The 19304-nt window shown below is 48.8% G+C and overlaps 3 protein-coding genes across 3 annotated transcripts; 2 read left to right on the top strand and 1 right to left on the bottom strand.

Moving 5' to 3' along the window:
- Positions 1-1764: 1764 nt before the first annotated feature.
- On the top strand, positions 1765-6342 carry LOC120018725 (P2Y purinoceptor 13-like). The gene is made up of 4 exons (XM_038961927.1): positions 1765-2046; positions 2887-3086; positions 3190-3579; positions 5178-6342. Exons 2-4 carry the CDS (start codon positions 2904-2906, stop codon positions 5643-5645), a joined length of 1041 nt encoding a protein of 346 aa, XP_038817855.1. The 5' UTR covers positions 1765-2046; positions 2887-2903; the 3' UTR covers positions 5646-6342.
- A 1925-nt stretch (positions 6343-8267) lies between these two features.
- neu4 (sialidase 4) lies at positions 8268-15656 on the bottom strand. Its single transcript, XM_038962139.1, has 4 exons — positions 15453-15656; positions 10084-10339; positions 9139-9961; positions 8268-8274 (listed from the first exon to the last, which is right to left on the bottom strand). The coding sequence occupies exons 1-4, from the start codon at positions 15654-15656 to the stop codon at positions 8268-8270; spliced, it is 1290 nt and encodes a 429-aa protein (XP_038818067.1).
- Positions 15657-18513: 2857 nt separating this feature from the next.
- On the top strand, positions 18514-19080 carry LOC120018878 (cell wall protein DAN4-like; the record flags this gene model as incomplete). Its single annotated transcript, XM_038962099.1, has 1 exon — positions 18514-19080. A coding segment is annotated over one exon (567 nt), but the record flags the coding sequence as incomplete, so codon positions are not given.
- Between the last annotated feature and the right edge of the window lie 224 nt (positions 19081-19304).

Here is a 19304-nt window from a genome sequence, read left to right as displayed (position 1 = left end):
ACTTTTACTCAAGTAATATTTTACTGGGTGACTTTCACGCATTCTTGAGTAATTTTCTATTAAGGTATCTTTACTTTTACTAAAGTATGACGATTGGGTACTTTTTCCACTAAAGGTTTCAGCCCTTAAACTCTCAGCCACATGTTTCAGCTGCATGTTACACAGAATTACGGTGAGTTTTAGAGATTACACAACAGAACAAACCCTTCAAGTCAAAGAAACACAGAAGCACAACAACACACACACGCACACACACACACACACACACACACACACACACACACACACACACACACACACACACACACACACACACACACACACAAGCAAATTATAATAGAGGAAAACCGAGGCATTGAGATATCCTGCCTGTTGCATGCTTACTCCGACTCTGCATTGTGTGCACGCTGTCATGCACACTACAATGCACACTACCATGCACACCACTCCATGCATACCACCACCATGCACACCACCACCATGAACACCACTACCATGCACACTACCACCATGCACACCACTACCCTGCACACCATTACCCTGCACACTACCATGCACACTACCACCATGCACACCATTACCCTGCACACTACCCTGCACACTACCATGCACGCTACCACCATGCACACCATTACCCTGCACACTACCACCATGCACACCACTACCATGCACACTACCCTGCACACTACCCTGCACACTACCACCATGCACACTACCACCATGCACACTACCCTGCACACTACCCTGCACACTACCATGCACACTACCCTGCACACTACCCTGCACACTACCCTGCATACTACCCTGCACACTACCCTGCACACTACCATGCACACTACCCTGCACACTACCATGCACACTACCCTGCACACTACCCTGCATACTACCCTGCACACTACCATGCACACTACCCTGCACACTACCCTGCATACTACCCTGCATACTACCATGCACACTACCCTGCACACTACCCTGCACACTACCCTGCACACTACCCTGCACACTACCCTGCACACTACCCTGCACACTTTCATTATTATTTTTTTTGTTTAACCTTTATTTAACGAGGCAAGTCAGTTAAGAACAAATTCTTATTTTCAATGACGGCCTAGGAACAGTGGGTTAACTGCCTTGTTCAGGGACAGAACGACAGAGTTTTACCTTGTCAGCTCGGGGATTCAATCTTGCAACCTTTTCGGTTACAAGTCCAACGCTCTAACCACTAGGCTACCTGCCGCCCCTAACACTACTAACATGCACACTACCCTGCACACTACAATGCAACGTAGTAGACAGGGTGCTGAGGACTCTGGGCCCTATTCAATCCAAACCTGTCTGGAGATAAGATGGCCCCACAGATACACAGTTGAAGACAGTAAGCAATCAGCAGAGACAAATGATTTCTGCATGCTCGCCACTACACTGCCGCTTTGCTCTGGTTTGGCATCCTTAAGACAGGGCTTTGAACTTAGTAAAGAGAAATGGGTGAGAGGAGTAGGCCAGGGAGAGTGGATGGGGTGCGGCCCTGGGGGCCTCTTAAGATCACGGTCAGGAAGTGTGTCCTGCCTGCTGCATTCGCCGCTCGCTCACCAACTAGTGAAACTGACGCACACTGGCACAGGGAGACTGGCACCATGCCGTACTAACCTCTCAGTGGACAATTTAACAGGAAGAGAGGAGGTACAGGCTCATTCACACAGGCAAAGTCACTCATTGGCAAAGTCACTCATTGGCAAAGTCATTGGGATTGTGACGACACAGCCACACACGAGCTCTATGTAGAGACCCAGAGACCTCCTACAGAAAATACCATTACACATGCATACAGTACGCTCAAATGGACCGTTTTGTTGGTCGGTGTGAAAACCAATATGACCATTGAAAATAAAGAGAAATTGTTAAGTCTTGGAAAGATTGTAAGGGAAAAAAACAGCTGAATTGGATATTTTACTTTTACATATTGAGTGAAGACTGAGTTTGTCTCTTCATATCGAGTGTTCCCTGTGAATTTCACATCTTCAACATTAAAACTTCAATCAAAGGAGGGTAAGGACATTTTCATTAATGCATTTACTGTAATTTATGATTATGTTTGACAGTGTATAACAATTCTGCATAACAATTGAATATTTTGTAATGTCACAGGGAAGAGTATATATTCAAGCATTTCAATTTAGTTTTTTCAATTAATGGCCTACGTCACAGCACATTCTTCGTGAGCTGTCCAAATCAGACTGAATGAATGCAGATTCGTGTAGGGACATCAAGTGTATTTTCAGGAATTTGGCTCAAATCTCTCAAGTTGTAGAAACATGATTTTAAAGGGATCCATGTCTTCTGAGTATCAGTCTACAAACCCCTGAATGGATCCAACTTTGAAAATGTGCCCCGGTTGCCATAGCACCGGTTACTGCACTGAATGTGATTCTGAGCTGTTTGGCCTCTTTATGTAAAGCAGAAGACCAAGCGGATACAGAGACAGACAGACAGATGGAGGTTGTAGGAAACGACTGACACAGTAAATGTACTGTCTATCATCGGCATAAATTGAACCGCTCTGTACAGAGGACTAACCTACTTGATGTATTTACAATGTCCAAATTAATATTAAATATATTTTATAAACATACATTGTGAAGGGTCTTATGAAAAAGTACATTCTAATTGTGCTGCATATTACTTGTCAATGGTTGGAAACAGACAGGACGTAGGTTAAATATAGAGTATATTTCTGGGTGTTAAATATAGAGTAAATTAACACTGAATCTCTCTCTCTCGCGCTCTCTCTCTCTCTCTCTATATATATATATATATATATATATATATATATATATATATAATATACACTGCTCACTCAATCTTTTTATTCTCTGTTTCTCTCTAAAGTTCTTCTGGGCGTGAGGATGAACGGCAGCCAATCAAACCTGTCTCTGAAGTGTGTGCGTGACACCAGTGTGACGGCGGTGGTCTTCCCCTGTCTCTACAGCGCCCTCTTCCTGTTTGCGCTGGTACTCAACTGCCTGGCTGCATGGATCTTCTTCAACATCCGTAGCACCACCACCTTCGTGGTCTACCTGAAAAACGTAGTAAGGGAACCAGAATTTATTTTCTGTGATAAACCAATTTAGTTGTCCGACTGTCAAGAATAGTTTAACAATATGACTGATGTGATGGCCTGTCTGTCAACAGGTGGTGGCAGACCTGCTGATGACTCTGTCCATCCCGGTGAAGGTCCTCGCGGACGCCGACGTGGGCTCCTGGCGTCTGCGTGCGTTCTACTGTCGCTACTCTGCTGTCCTCTTCTACACCACCATGTACATCAGCATCCTGCTCCTGGGGCTCATCAGCCTGGACCGTTACCTCAAGATAGTCAGGCCCTTTGGGAAGTGCGCCCTCCAGAGGGTCGGAGTGGGACAGGCTTTGAGTGCGGCCGTCTGGGCTGTGATGGTTTCTCTGGCTCTGCCCAATGTCATTCTGAGTGACCGCACGCCGTTGCTCTCTGGTGGCCGGCTGAAGTGTACCTCTCTGAAGGGTCAGGCCGGCATGCTGTGGCACGAGGGCTTCAACTACTTCTGCCAAGTATGGGCAACATTCTTGTACACAACATGCAACAATTTCTAAGATTTTACTGAGTTACAGTTCATATAAGAAATCAGTCAATTTAAATAAATTCATTAGGCCCTAATCTATGGATTTCACATGCCTGGGAATACAGATATGCATCTGTTGGTCACAGATACCTTAAAAAATATAGTAGGGGCATCAGTATCTGGTGTGACCACCACTTGCCTCATGCAGTGTGACACATCTCCTTCACATAGAGTTGATCAGGCTGTTGATTGTGGCCTGTGGAATGTTGTTCCACTCCTCTTCAATGGCTGTGTGAAGTTGCTGGATATTGGAGGGAACTGGAACACGCTGTCGTACATGTCGATCCAGAGCATCCCAAACATGCTCAATGGGTGAGATGTCAGATGAGAATGCAGGCCATGGAAGAAGATACATTTTCAGCTTCCAGGAATTGTGTACAGATCCTTGTGACATGAGGCCGTGCATTATCATGCTGAAACATGAGGTGATGGCGGCGGATGAATGGCACAACAATGGGCCTCAGGATCTCATCACAGTATTTCTGTGCATTCAAATTGCCATCAATAAAATGCATTTGTGTTCATTGTCCGTAGTTTACGCCTGCCCATACCATAACCCCACCGCCACCATTAGGCACTCTCTTCACAACGTTGACATCAGGAAACCGCTCGCCCACACAACGCCATACACGCTGTCTGCCATCTACCCGGTACAGTTGAAACCGGAATTCCCCCATGAAGAGCACACTTCTCCAGCATGCCAGTGGACATCCAAGGTGAGCATTTTCCCACTGAAGTCAGTTACTACCCTAAACTGCAGTCAAGTCAAGACCCTGGTGAGGACGACGAGAATGCAGATGAGCTTCCCTGAGACCGTTTCTGACAGTTTGTGCAGAAATTCTTCGGTTGTGCAAATCCACAGTTTCATCAGCTGTCCGGAGGTTGGTCTCAGAACATCCCGCAGGTGAAGAAGCCGGATGTTGAGGTCCTGGGCTGGCATAGTTACACGTGGTCTGGGGTCGTGAGGCCGGTTGGATGGTGGAGGCGGTTTATGGTAGAGAAATTAACATTCAAATCTCTGGCTAAATCTCAGCCCAGGACCTCCACATCCGGCTTCTTCACCTACGGGATCATCTGAGACCAGCCACCCGGACAGCTGAAGAAACTGAGGAGTATTTATGTCTGTAATAAAGCCCTTTTGTGGGGAAAAACTCATTCTGGTGGTGAGCCTGGCTCCCAAGTGGGTGGGCCTATGCCCTCCCAGGCTGTGCCCCTCCCCGTCATGTGAAATCCATAGATTAGGGAAAATGAACTTATTTCAATTGACTGATTTCCTTACATGATATCAGTAAAATCATTGAAATTGTTGCATTTATACTGATTACATGTTGACACCCTGATGAAGGCGTTGGCCGATAATCGTTGGTGTATTTTAATAATGACTTAGCCAAAGACATTAAAAGCTTTTTAACTTTCGAAAGCACACGAGTGCCTGGACTTAGCACCTATTTGTGATTAAAAATGTTCCTTTAGCTTTTCTGATGATGACGTTTGATGCCTTACGGAGTTTTCTCCTCCTCTTCCCAGGTGGTGTTTTGGGGAACACTAGCTCTGATGCTGTTGTGTTACACCTTCATCAGTCGGAAAGTCTACGAGTCCTACAAAGCCTCGCGTAGTGGCTCCAAAGCGGCCAGCCGCAGGACAAAGGCCAAAGTCTTTGTGGTGGTGGGGGTGTTTTTTGTTTGTTTCGCCCCTTTTCATTTCGCCAGGGTGCCCTACACTCTCACCCAGACCCGAAACATAGACAACCACTGTCGGGCGCAAAACGCACTCTACATTGCCAAGGAGACCACTCTCTGGCTGTCTGCCACTAACGTGTGTCTGGACCCGCTGATCTATGTGTTCCTGTGCAGGGTGTTCCGGAAAAGATTGACTGCCACACTCAACCGCAAGCCCCTCCCCCAGGGCGGTTTGGAGTCGCCCACGGCAACCTCCACTCAGCTGGAGATGTCACAGATGGTACATAACAGAATGTTGGATGTCAGTTCGGCCTAGAAGCACAACGGACATGTTTTTTTTTCTTCAGCTCTATTCAATTGTAAATATATTTTGGCCTGATGTTAACCCCTGGACAGGTTGTGACCAGAGTAAAGCCCTCAAATAATTTGTGGATAAGTGGCTCTGTTACTAAGACAGTGTTGCAGGTCTAATAGGCTATAAACAGCAGTGTTCCCACATCACCTCTGTGATAGCCCATGTGTGACGAGTATTTTGGAACAAAATGGCTGGTGTTACATCAGATAACCAAAGTGCAGCAGGGCTTTCTAAATATAATGTGTACCAGACACAAGAGTCTACCCAGGCTAATGTGTCGGTCTCTAATGATAGCAAAGTCATCCTGGCGTAATTTACTGTCAGCTCTCACTTCCCTTTCCCTAATCTTCTCCAAAAAATACTTTCCTTCTTCTTCATTTCACCAGAAAGGAAAACAACTTGACTGAGTGCTTTTAGATAATGTGAGTGTGACAATGTAACATACACGCTTACGAAATGGTATGTTGTTTGTGTGTATAGTATAGGGTGATGCAGTCTTTACATGTTGTTGGAAAGCAAGACAAAAGCACAGTATCTCAGACATCTCATGCAAATACACCTATATGTACAAAAATATGTGGACACCCCTTCAAATTAATAGATTCAGCTATTTCAGCCACATCCGTTGCTGACAGCCATGCATTCTCCATAGACAAACATTGGCAGTGGAATGGCCTTATTGAAGAGCTCGGTGATTTTCAACGTGGCACCGTCATAGGAGGCCACCTTTCCAACAAATCAGTTCGTCAAGTTTCTGCCCTGTTAGAGCTGCCCCGGTCTACTGTAAATGCTGTTATTGTGAAGTGGAAACGTCTAGGAGCAACAACGGCTCAGCCGCAAAGTGGTAGGATACACAAGCTCACAGGATGGGACCGCCAAGAGCTGAAACACGTAGCGCGTAAAAATCGTCTGTTCTCAGTTGCAACACTCACTACTGAGTTCCAAACTGACTCTGGAAGCAACGTCAGCACAAGAACTGTTCGTCGGGAGCTTCATGAAATGGGTTTCCATGGCCGAGCAGCCGCACATAAGCCTAAGACCAGCCTAGAGCCGGCTGGAGTGATGTAAACCTCGCCACAATTGAACTCTTAAAGCAGTGGAAATGCGTTCTCTGGTGTGATGAATCACGCTTCACCATCTGGCAGTTCGACGGACGAACCTGGGTTTGGCGGATGCCAGGAGAACACTACCTGCCCAAATGCATAGTGCCAACTGTAAAGTTTGGTGGAGGAGGAATAATGGTCTGGGGCTGTTTTTCATGGTTCGGGCCCCTTAGTTCCAGTGAAGGGAAATCTTAACGCTACAGCATACAATGACATTCTAGACGATTCTGTGCTTCCAACTTTGTGGCAACAATTTTGGGAAAGCTATTTTCTGTTTCAGCATGACAATGTCCCCGTGCACAAAGGGAGGTCCATACAGAAATGGTTTGTCGAGATCAGTGTGGAAGAACTTGGCCTGCACGGAGCCCTGACCTCAACCCCATTGAACACCTTTGGGATGAATTGGAACGCTGACTGCGAGCCAGGCCTAATCGCCCAACATCAGTGCCCAACCTCACTAATGCTCTTGTGGCTGTATGGAAGCAAGTCCCCACAGCAATGTTACAACATCTAGTGGAAAGCCTTCCCAGAAGAGTGGAGGCTGTTATAGCAGCAAAGGGGGGACCAACTCCATAGTAATGCCCATGATTTTGGAAGGAGATGTTCGACAAGCAGGTGTCCACATACTTTTGCTCATGTAGTGTACCAATCAGTACACATACTGCAGAGGAAGAATGGTTGGTTTAATAAAGAATGGTTGGTTTAATAAAGGATGGTTGGTTTAATAAAGAATGGTTGGTTTAATAAAGGATGGTTGGTTTAATAAAGGATGGTTGGTTTAATAAAGGATGGTTGGTTTAATAAAGGATGGTTGGTTTAATAAAGGACGGTTGGTTTAATAACGAATGGTTGGTTTAATAGAGGATGGTTGGTTTAATAAATTATGGTTGGTTTAATAACGAATGGTTGGTTTAATAAAGGATGATTCAAAGTTATGTTTGTGAGCATCTAGTGGTGTTCTTGGTCGATTACAACAATCCAGCAGAAAATGCATTTCAACAGAGTTATACAGATGTAGGATCTTCATCTGATCACCCTGTTGCAGGATAACTTTCCTGCAATGCACGACATTTAAAACTTGTAGTGCATTTGAGGTTTAAAAAGGCTTATTTAGTTTGTGATTTACACTTTGTAATTTCAGACTTGATTTCCCTACATGAAAAATGTATCAACCCTTACAAAAATGTCCATTCATTATAATCCACATAATAATTCACATTTCCTATTGCAAACTGGCTCAAATTAAGATCCTATATCTGTAGGCTGCCCCTGGCTAGTATTCAATAAAACGTGGCTACTATAGCAATGTTTCTGCATTATCGTGACACAACCACTACATGTAAACACACAGTATGTGCATTAAGTCGAGGGTTACTAGGCGTGGATGGACTTGATATCAGACAAAACAAATTCATCAACAGACGTAAAACGTCAGAACTCTGTGGACCGCATTTAAATATGACGCTGTTGTACACTTTTCTCATGAGCTTCAGAAGGAAACGAGCAGAAAACACTAGGATGAATGGTTAATTAGCAGTTAGGAAACATTGCAAAGATCACACATATTCCTCGTCCTCCTCTTCCTCGCCTCTGGTCTCTCTTCCTTGGGTTGTGTTGTGTTGTGGAAGCTCTGTGTGTTGCTGCCTGACTTTGTGTTGCTGAGTGGCTGTGTGTTGCTGCCTGACTTTGTGTTGCTGAGTGGCTGTGTGTTGCTGCCTGACTTTGTGTTGCTGAGTGGCTGTGTGTTGCTGCCTGACTTTGTGTTGCTGAGTGGCTGTGTGTTGCTGCCTGACTTTGTGTTGCTGGGTGGCTGTGTGTTGCTGAGTGGCTGTGTGTTGCTGCCTGACTTTGTGTTGCTGGGTGGCTGTGTGTTGCTGAGTGGCTGTGTGTTGCTGCCTGACTTTGTGTTGCTGGGTGGCTGTGTGTTGCTGAGTGGCTGTGTGTTGCTGCCTGACTTTGTGTTGCTGAGTGGCTGTGTGTTGCTGCCTGACTTTGTGTTGCTGAGTGGCTGTGTGTTGCTGCCTGACTTTGTGTTGCTGGGTGGCTGTGTGTTGCTGAGTGGCTGTGTGTTGCTGCCTGACTTTGTGTTGCTGGGTGGCTGTGTGTTGCTGAGTGGCTGTGTGTTGCTGCCTGACTTTGTGTTGCTGGGTGGCTGTGTGTTGCTGAGTGGCTGTGTGTTGCTGAGTGGCTGTGTGTTGCTGAGTGGCTGTGTGTTGCTGAGTGGTTGTGTGTTGCTGAGTGGCTGTGTGTTGCTGAGTGGTTGTGTGTTGCTGCCTGACTTTGTGTTGCTGAGTGGTTGTGTGTTGCTGCCTGCCTTTGTGTTGCTGAGTGGTTGTGTGTGGCTGCCTGACTTTGTGTTGCGTGGCAGGTTGTCAATGAGCTCGTAGAGGGTGAAGATGCTGAAGGAGATCTCATCATAAGCTGTGCTGGTGCCGCACTCAAACAGACAGGCGAAGGCCACGGCCGACGGGGCCCCAGCTGACGGCAGCTCCAGGTAGGCCAGGTCAGAGTAGGCACTGGGGCCCTCGTAGATCACCCACGGGCCAGACCAGCTGTCCGGGTCACGGGGGAACAGGCTGAGGTACACCCCCAGGTTCTTCCTCACGTTATTCCACGTCGGGTGGGAGTACACCACCCAGGTGGGTGTAAGAAAATTCTGTGGGGAGCTGGGAGGGGGAGGGGCGGTGGGTGGGGAGGAGTCACCAGTCTTAGCCTCGAAGGATGTCCAGTGTCTGGCGTGGGTGGGTGGCCGAGGGCAGAGGTTGAGGTGTAGCGGGGCGGGGAACCCCACTACGCTACCGTGGCAACCATTACGTGACTCCGTGAGCCGCTGCACCAGCTGTCCATCCTGGAAGACAGCACCGTCATCCAGACTAAGGGCCTGGACCCTGCAGCCCAGAGGACTCCGGGCGTTACAGTACAGCACGTTGGTCCCATCCTCCTGATCCACAGACACCATCTGGCACTCCACGCTCTCTGGCCCTGGCACCGCCTCCCCAAAACGCCATGTCCGCCCGTGGGTGTCGCTATGGAAACAGAAAGCGTGGGGTGTGGTCAGGCACATCTGGCCAAAGCACTCCTTGCAGTCGATGTGGTAGGCGTACGCTGGCACCAGCAGACGACCTGACTTGAGCTGGATGCCGTGTCCCGGGCCCAGGGCGAAGGTTGCCCAGTCTGAGGAGGGGAAACACAACCAGAGAAATATCACACCATGTGAAATAAACACATACTTCACCATAAAACACAGAACTTTATAACCTCATGAGATCAACCTACCTGCTGTGACCTTGTCTCACCTTTGATGGTGTCTCCTATGACCCTCTTGGTGAGGTCGGTGGCAGGGCTCCAGGTGTTGCCCTGGTCGTTACTGGAGATGAAGCAGAGGCGTGTTACATTCTTACCCGTCACCAGCTGGTAGGACTCGGAGGTGTGGCCCAGCACAGCGATGAAGAACAGGAAGAGGGTGCCTGTGAACTCGTCATACAGCGGACACGGGTTCATCGACCGGTGGCCAGCCAACTGAGCCGTACCCAGAACACTCATGTCCTCCCACTGAGGAAGGAAGGATAGGGACAGGGATGGAGCGTAGGAGGGTAGAGACAGGGATGGAGGGTAGGAGGGTAGAGACAGGGAGGGAGGGTAGGAGGGTAGAGACAGGGATGGAGGGTAGGAGAGTAGAGACAGGGAGGGAGCGTAGGAGGGTAGAGACAGGGAGGGAGCGTAGGAGGGTAGAGACAGGGGTGGAGGGTAGGAGGGTAGAGACAGGGAGGGAGGGTAGGAGGGTAGAGACAGGGAGGGAGGGTAAGAGGGTAGAGACAGGGGTGGAGCGTAGGAGGGTAGAGACAGGGAGGGAGGGTAGGAGGGTAGAGACAGGGAGGGAGCGTAGGAGGGTAGAGACAGGGGTGGAGGGTAGGAGGGTAGAGACAGGGAGGGAGGGTAGGAGGGTAGAGACAGGGAGGGAGGGTAAGAGGGTAGAGACAGGGGTGGAGCGTAGGAGGGTAGAGACAGGGAGGGAGCGTAGGAGGGTAGAGACAGGGGTGGAGCGTAGGAGGGTAGAGACAGGGAGGGAGGGTAGGAGGGTAGAGACAGGGATGGAGGGTAGTAGGGTAGAGACAGGGAGGGAGGGTAGGAGGGTAGAGACAGGGAGGGAGGGTAGAAGGGTAGAGACAGGGATGGAGGGTAGGAGGGTAGAGACAGGGAGGGAGGGTAGGAGGGTAGAGACAGGGATGGAGGGTAGGAGGGTAGAGACAGGGAGGGAGGGTAGGAGCGTAGAGACAGGGATGGAGGGTAGGAGAGTAGAGACAGGGAGGGAGCGTAGGAGGGTAGAGACAGGGAGGGAGCGTAGGAGGGTAGAGACAGGGGTGGAGGGTAGGAGGGTAGAGACAGGGAGGGAGGGTAGGAGGGTAGAGACAGGGAGGGAGGGTAAGAGGGTAGAGACAGGGATGGAGGGTAGTAGGGTAGAGACAGGGAGGGAGGGTAGGAGGGTAGAGACAGGGAGGGAGCGTAGGAGGGTAGAGACAGGGGTGGAGGGTAGGAGGGTAGAGACAGGGAGGGAGGGTAGGAGGGTAGAGACAGGGAGGGAGGGTAAGAGGGTAGAGACAGGGGTGGAGCGTAGGAGGGTAGAGACAGGGAGGGAGCGTAGGAGGGTAGAGACAGGGGTGGAGCGTAGGAGAGTAGAGACAGGGAGGGAGCGTAGGAGGGTAGAGACAGGGAGGGAGCGTAGGAGGGTAGAGACAGGGATGGAGGGTAAGAGGGTAGAGACAGGGGTGGAGCGTAGGAGGGTAGAGACAGGGGTGGAGCGTAGGAGGGTAGAGACAGGGATGGAGGGTAAGAGGGTAGAGACAGGGGTGGAGCGTAGGAGGGTAGAGAAGGGGTGGAGGGTAGGAGGGTAGAGACAGGGAGGGAGCGTAGGAGAGTAGAGACAGGGAGGGAGGGTAGGAGGGTAGAGACAGGGAGGGAGGGTAGGAGGGTAGAGACAGGGGTGGAGCGTAGGAGAGTAGAGACAGGGAGGGAGCGTAGGAGGGTAGAGACAGGGAGGGAGCGTAGGAGGGTAGAGACAGGGATGGAGGGTAGGAGAGTAGAGACAGGGAGGGAGCGTAGGAGGGTAGAGACAGGGATGGAGGGTAGGAGAGTAGAGACAGGGAGGGAGCGTAGGAGGGTAGAGACAGGGAGGGAGGGTAGGAGGGTAGAGACAGGGAGGGAGGGTAGGAGGGTAGAGACAGGGGTGGAGCGTAGGAGAGTAGAGACAGGGAGGGAGCGTAGGAGGGTAGAGACAGGGAGGGAGGGTAGGAGGGTAGAGACAGGGAGGGAGGGTAAGAGGGTAGAGACAGGGATGGAGGGTAGGAGGGTAGAGACAGGGAGGGAGGGTAAGAGGGTAGAGACAGGGGTGGAGCGTAGGAGAGTAGAGACAGGGAGGGAGGGTAAGAGGGTAGAGACAGGGGTGGAGCGTAGGAGAGTAGAGACAGGGAGGGAGGGTAAGAGGGTAGAGACAGGGGTGGAGCGTAGGAGAGTAGAGACAGGGAGGGAGGGTAAGAGGGTAGAGACAGGGAGGGAGGGTAAGAGGGTAGAGACAGGGAGGGAGGGTAGGAGGGTAGAGACAGGGGTGGAGCGTAGGAGAGTAGAGACAGGGAGGGAGGGTAAGAGGGTAGAGACAGGGAGGGAGGGTAGGAGGGTAGAGACAGGGAGGGAGGGTAAGAGGGTAGAGACAGGGAGGGAGGGTAGGAGGGTAGAGACAGGGAGGGAGGGTAAGAGGGTAGAGACAGGGGTGGAGCGTAGGAGAGTAGAGACAGGGAGGGAGGGTAAGAGGGTAGAGACAGGGAGGGAGGGTAGGAGGGTAGAGACAGGGAGGGAGGGTAAGAGGGTAGAGACAGGGGTGGAGCGTAGGAGAGTAGAGACAGGGAGGGAGGGTAAGAGGGTAGAGACAGGGGTGGAGCGTAGGAGGGTAGAGACAGGGAGGGAGGGTAGGAGGGTAGATACAGGGATGGAGGGTAGGAGGGTAGAGACGGGGAGGGAGGGTAGGAGGGTAGAGACAGGGATGGAGGGTAGGAGGGTAGAGACAGGGATGGAGGGTAGGAGGGTAGAGACAGGGAGGGAGGGTAGGAGGGTAGAGACAGGGATGGAGCGTAGGAGGGTAGAAACAGGGATGGAGGGTAGGAGGGTAGAGACAGGGAGGGAGGGTAGGAGGGTAGAGACAGGGAGGGAGGGTAGGAGGGTAGAGACAGGGAGGGAGGGTAGGAGGGTAGAGACAGGGAGGGAGGGTAGGAGGGTAGAGACAGGGATGGAGCGTAGGAGGGTAGAGACAGGGATGGAGGGTAGGAGGGTAGAGACAGGGAGGGAGGGTAGGAGGGTAGAGACAGGGAGGGAGGGTAGGAGGGTAGAGACAGGGATGGAGCGTAGGAGGGTAGAGACAGGGAGGGAGGGTAGGAGGGTAGAGACAGGGAGGGAGGGTAGGAGGGTAGAGACAGGGATGGAGGGTAGGAGGGTAGAGACAGGGATGGAGCGTAGGAGGGTAGAGACAGGGAGGGAGGGTAGGAGGGTAGAGACAGGGAGGGAGGGTAGGAGGGTAGAGACAGGGATGGAGGGTAGGAGGGTAGAGACAGGGATGGAGCGTAGGAGGGTAGAGACAGGGATGGAGGGTAGTAGGGTAGAGACAGGGAGGGAGGGTAGGAGGGTAGAGACAGGGAGGGAGGGTAGGAGGGTAGAGACAGGGATGGAGGGTAGGAGGGTAGAGACAGGGATGGAGCGTAGGAGGGTAGAGACAGGGATGGAGGGTAGTAGGGTAGAGACAGGGAGGGAGGGTAGGAGGGTAGAGACAGGGAGGGAGGGTAGAAGGGTAGAGACAGGGATGGAGGGTAGGAGGGTAGAGACAGGGAGGGAGGGTAGGAGGGTAGAGACAGGGATGGAGCGTAGGAGGGTAGAGACAGGGATGGAGGGTAGGAGGGTAGAGACAGGGATGGAGGGTAGGAGGGTAGAGACAGGGAGGGAGGGTAGGAGGGTAGAGACAGGGAGGGAGGGTAGGAGGGTAGAGACAGTAAGGGAGTGGAGTGGGGGAGGGTAGAGACAAGGAGGGAGGGTAGAGACAGGGAGGGAGGGTAGAGACAGGGATGGAGGGTAGGAGGGTAGAGACAGTGAGGGAGTGTAGAGGGGGAGGGTAGAGACAAGGAGGGAGGGTAGGAGGGTAGAGACAGGGAGGGAGAGTAGTGACAAGGTGGGAGTATAAGAGGGTAGACACAGGGAGGGAGGGTAGGAGGGTAGAGACAGGGATGGAGGATAGGAGGGTAGAGACAGGGATGGAGGGTAGGAGGGTACAGACAGGGAGGGAGAGTAGGAGGGTAGAGACAGGGATGGAGAGCAGTGACAAGGTGGGAGCATATGAGGGTAGAGACAGGGAGGGAGGGTGGAGACAGGGAGGGAGGGTAGAGACAGAGAGGGAGGGCAGAGACAGAGAGGGAGGGTAGAGACAGGGTAGGAGGGTAGAGACAGGGATGGAGAGCAGTGACACGGAGGAAGTATATGAGGTTAGAGACAGGGAGGGAGGGTGGAGACAGGGAGGGAGGGTAAAGACAGAGAGGGAGGGTAGAGACAGGGTATGAGGGTAGGAGGGTAGAGACAGGGTAGGAGGGTGGAGACAGGGAGGGAGGGTAGAGACAGAGAGGGTGGGCAGAGACAGAGAGGGAGGGTAGAGACAGGGTAGGAGGGTAGGAGGGTAGAGACAGGGTAGGAGGGTAGAGACAGAGAGGGTGGGCAGGGACAGGAAGGGAGCAGGGAGGGAGGGTAGGAGGGTAGAGACAGGGAGGGAGGATAGAGACAGGGTAGGAGGGTAGAGACAGGTAGGGAGCAGGGAGGGAGGGTAGGAGGGTAGAGACAGGGTAGAGACAGGGAGGGAGGATAGAGACAGGTAGGGAGGGTAGAGACAGGGTAGGAGGGTAGGGACAGGGTAGGAGGGTAGAGACAGGGTAGGAGAGTAGAGACAGGTAGGGAGGGTAGAGACAGGGAGGGAGGGTAGAGACAGGTAGGGAGGGTAGAGACAGGTAGGGAGGGTAGAGACAGGTAGGGAGGGTAGAGACAGGTAGGGAGGGTAGAGACAGGTAGGGAGGGTAGTGACAGGGTAGGAGGGTAGAGACAAGTAGGGAGGGTAGAGACAGGTAGGGAGGGTAGAGACAGGTAGGGAGGGTAGAGACAGGTAGGGAGGGTAGTGACAGGGTAGGAGGGTAGCGACAAGTAGGGAGGGTAGAGACAGGTAGGGAGGGTAGAGACAGGTAGGGAGGGTAGAGACAGGGAGGGAGGGTAGAGACAGGTAGGGAGGGTAGAGACAGGGAGGGAGGGTAGGAGGGTAGATGTTCGAGAAATATTAAGTATTAGGACACCTGTTATGACTTTGCCTATCTTAAGTCTGTGACCTGTACTGACCTCTATATAAGTTCCTGTAGAATGTGACCTTGTGTCCTAACCTAAGTCTGTGACCTGTACTGACCTCTATATAAGTTCCTGTAGAATGTGACCTTGTGTCCTAACCTAAGTCTGTGACCTGTACTGACCTCTATATAAGTTTGTGTAGAATGTGACCTTGTGTCCTAACCTAAGTCTGTGACCTGTACTGACCTCTATATAAGTTCATGTAGAATGTGCCCTTGTGTCCTAACCTAAGTCTGTGACCTGTACTGACCTCTACATAGTTCCTGTAGAACGTGCCCTTGCGCATGACCAGCAGGTGAGCCTGGGCATCTGAGGGGCTGAGTCTCTCCTCACAGAAGGCAAGGAAGGAGTTGGACATGGACAGGTAGAGCAGGGCAGGGACACGGTACGTCACTCCATTGGCCTCCTTACGGAACAGCGCGGATCGCGCTGGGAAATACGGCGATGAACTCATGTCCTGTGTGTGTGAGTGTGAGTGTGAGTGTGAGTGTGAGTGCGAGTGTGTGTGTGTGTGTGTGTGTGTGTGTGTGTGTGTGTGTGTGTGTGTGTGTGTGTGTGTGTGTGTGTGTGTGTGTGTGTGTGTGTGTGTGTGTGTGTGTGTGTGTGTGTGTGTAGTCCCAGAGAAGTCCACCCCAGAGAGAGTGACACAGTTGAGTTTAGTGAAATTGATCCAATATGCAGAAAGAAAGAGTTGTCCTTCAGATGGTCAACAGAAAGTCTTGTTGGTTCATTCATAAAGAGCAGCCCAGTCCCAGATTGTGTGACAGAGTAATCACTTTAGCAGGGAATGAATAAATCCTGCAATCCATTGTCCAATAACATCCAGAAGTTCTCTTCTTTTCTAAAATGATATTATCCGATGTGGTAGGAAGATAGCACCCTGCACCAATTTAGAAAAGGAAATGTATTGCTGCTACTGCCACTGTTACCTCTACTATCACTGCTACTATCACCACTACTACCACTACTATCACTGCTACTACTATCACTGCTACTATCACCACTACTATCACTGCTACTACCACTACTATCACTGCTACTACTATCACTGCTACTATCACCACTACTATCACTGCTACTACCACTGCTACTATCACTGCTACTATCACTGCTACTATCACTGCTACTATCACTGCTACTAGCACTGCTAATATCACCACTACTATCACCACTACTAGCACTGCTAATATCACTACTACTATCACCGCTACTATCACTGCTACTATCACCACTACTATCACCGCTACTATCACTACTACTATCACCGCTACTATCACTGCTACTATCACCACTACTATCACTACTACTATCACCACTACTATCACCGCTACTATCACCGCTACTATCACTACTACTACCACTACTATCACTGCTACTATCACCACTACTATCACAGCTACTATCACCGCTACTATCACTACTACTACTATCACCGCTACTATCACTACTACTATCACTACAACTACCACTACTACTATCACCACTGATATCACTACTACTATCACCACTGATATCACCGCTACTATCACAACTACTATCACTACTACTATCACCACTGATATCACCACTGATATCACCACTGATATCACCTCTACTATCACCTCTACTATCACCGCTACTATCACCGCTACTAGTACTACAACTATCACTACTACTATCACTACTACTACTATCACCTCTACTATCACCACTACTATCACCGCTGCTATCACCGCTACTAGTACTACAACTATCACTACTACTATCACCGCTACTATCACTACTACTATCACCGCTACTATCACTGCTACTACTATCACCGCTACTATCACCGCTACTATCACCACTACTATCACCACTACTATCAACTCTAGTATCACCACTACTATCACTACTACTAGCATCATTACTACTATCACTACTACTTCTACTATCACTACTACTACTACTACTATCACCACTACTACTACTGCTATTACTACTACCACTACAACTACTATTATTACTACTACTACCACTGCTAACACTACTACTATCACAACTACCACGACCACTATTAGTACTACTACCACCACTACTACTACTGCTATAATTACTACTACTACTACTGCTATTGCTACTATCACCACTACTATCACTACTACTATAACATCTAATATCACTACTACTATCACTACTACTATCACCACTACTGCTATTACTACTACTACTACTACTACTACTACTACTACTACTACTGCTGCTACTACTACTACCACTATTACTACTACCACAACCGATATTATTACTACTTCCACTACTACTACTACCACTACTACTACTACTACTACTACTACTACTGATATTACTACTACTACCACTACTACTACTACTACTACTAATACCACTACTGATATTACTACTACTACCACTACTACTACTGCTTCTGCTGCTTTTATTAATACTACCACTACTACTACTGCTATTACTACTACCACTGCTATTACTATCACTACTACTACTACTACCACCACTACTGACATTACTACTACTACTACTACTAATACTACCACTACTATTACTACGTATATTACTACTACGACTACTACTACTACTTCTACGACTACTACTACTACTAATACTACTACTACTACTACTACTACTACTACTACTACTACTGCTGTTCCTAGGCCATCATTAAAAATAAGAATTTGTTCTTAACCGACTTGCCTAGTTAAATAGGGTTAAATTGACTTGCCTAGTTAAACTGACTTGCCTAGTTAAATAGGGTTATATTACCACTACTATTACCACTACTATTACCACTACTATCACTAATAATATCACTACTACTACTACTAATATCACTCCTACTATTACTACTACTATCACTACTACTACCACTATCACTACTACTACTACTACTACTACCACTACTGACATTACTACTACTACTAATACTACTACTACAACTACCACTACTATTACCACTTATATTACTACTACGACTACTACTACTACTTCTACTAGTACTACTACTACTACTGCTGCTACTACTACTACTACTGCTGTTCCTAGGCCATCATTAAAAATAAGAATTTGTTCTTAACCGACTTGCCTAGTTAAATAGGGTTAAATTGACTTGCCTAGTTAAACTGACTTGCCTAGTTAAATAGGGTTATATTACTCCTAGTATTACCACTACTATCACTAATAATATCACTACTACTACTACTACTAATATTACTACTACTATCACTCCTACTATTACTACTACTATCACTACTACTACCACTATCACTACTACTATTACTACTACTACCACTACTACTATTACTGCTATTACTACTACTACTACTACTGCTGCTATTACTCCTACAATTACAACTACTATCACTACTACTACCACTACTACTACCACTACTACTACCACTACTACTGCTATTACTACAACTACTACCACTAGTACTACCACCACTAATACAACTATTACTAGTACTGCTATTTCTCCTACAAAAATGACTACTATTACTACTACACCTATTACTACTACTACTACTACTGATATTACTATTACTACCACTACTACTACTACAGCTATTACTCCTACAACCACTACTACCAATACTACTACTTCCAATATTACCATCACTACTACTATCACTACTACCAATACTACTACTTCCAATATTACCAGCACTACTACCACTACTGTCACCATTACTACTTCTGCTATTACTCCTACTAGTACTACTACCACCACTACTGCAATTACTACTACTACCACGACTACCAATACTACTATTACTATCACTAGTACTACTACTGCCACAACTACTACTACCACTATTACTACTACATCTACTACTACTACCACTACTAGGACTACTACTACTGCTATTACTACTACCACTACTACTACCACTACTGATATTACTACTACTACTGATATTACTACTACCACTACTACTGCTGCTACTACTACTACTACTACTACTGTTCCTAGGCCGTCATTGAAAATATGAATTTGTTCTTAACTGACTTGCCTAGTTAAAAAGGGTTAAATTGACTTGCCCAGTTAGATAGGGTAAATAGGGTAAAAAAATAAAAAAATAAATGACTACTACTTCTATTACTCCTACTA

This window comes from Salvelinus namaycush, chromosome 23 (genome assembly GCF_016432855.1).
Source record: "Salvelinus namaycush isolate Seneca chromosome 23, SaNama_1.0, whole genome shotgun sequence".
In the NCBI taxonomy this organism is placed as follows: domain Eukaryota; kingdom Metazoa; phylum Chordata; class Actinopteri; order Salmoniformes; family Salmonidae; genus Salvelinus; species Salvelinus namaycush.
The sequence above is the reverse complement of the archived record's forward strand: the minus strand, read 5'-3'. Positions and strand labels throughout refer to the sequence as shown.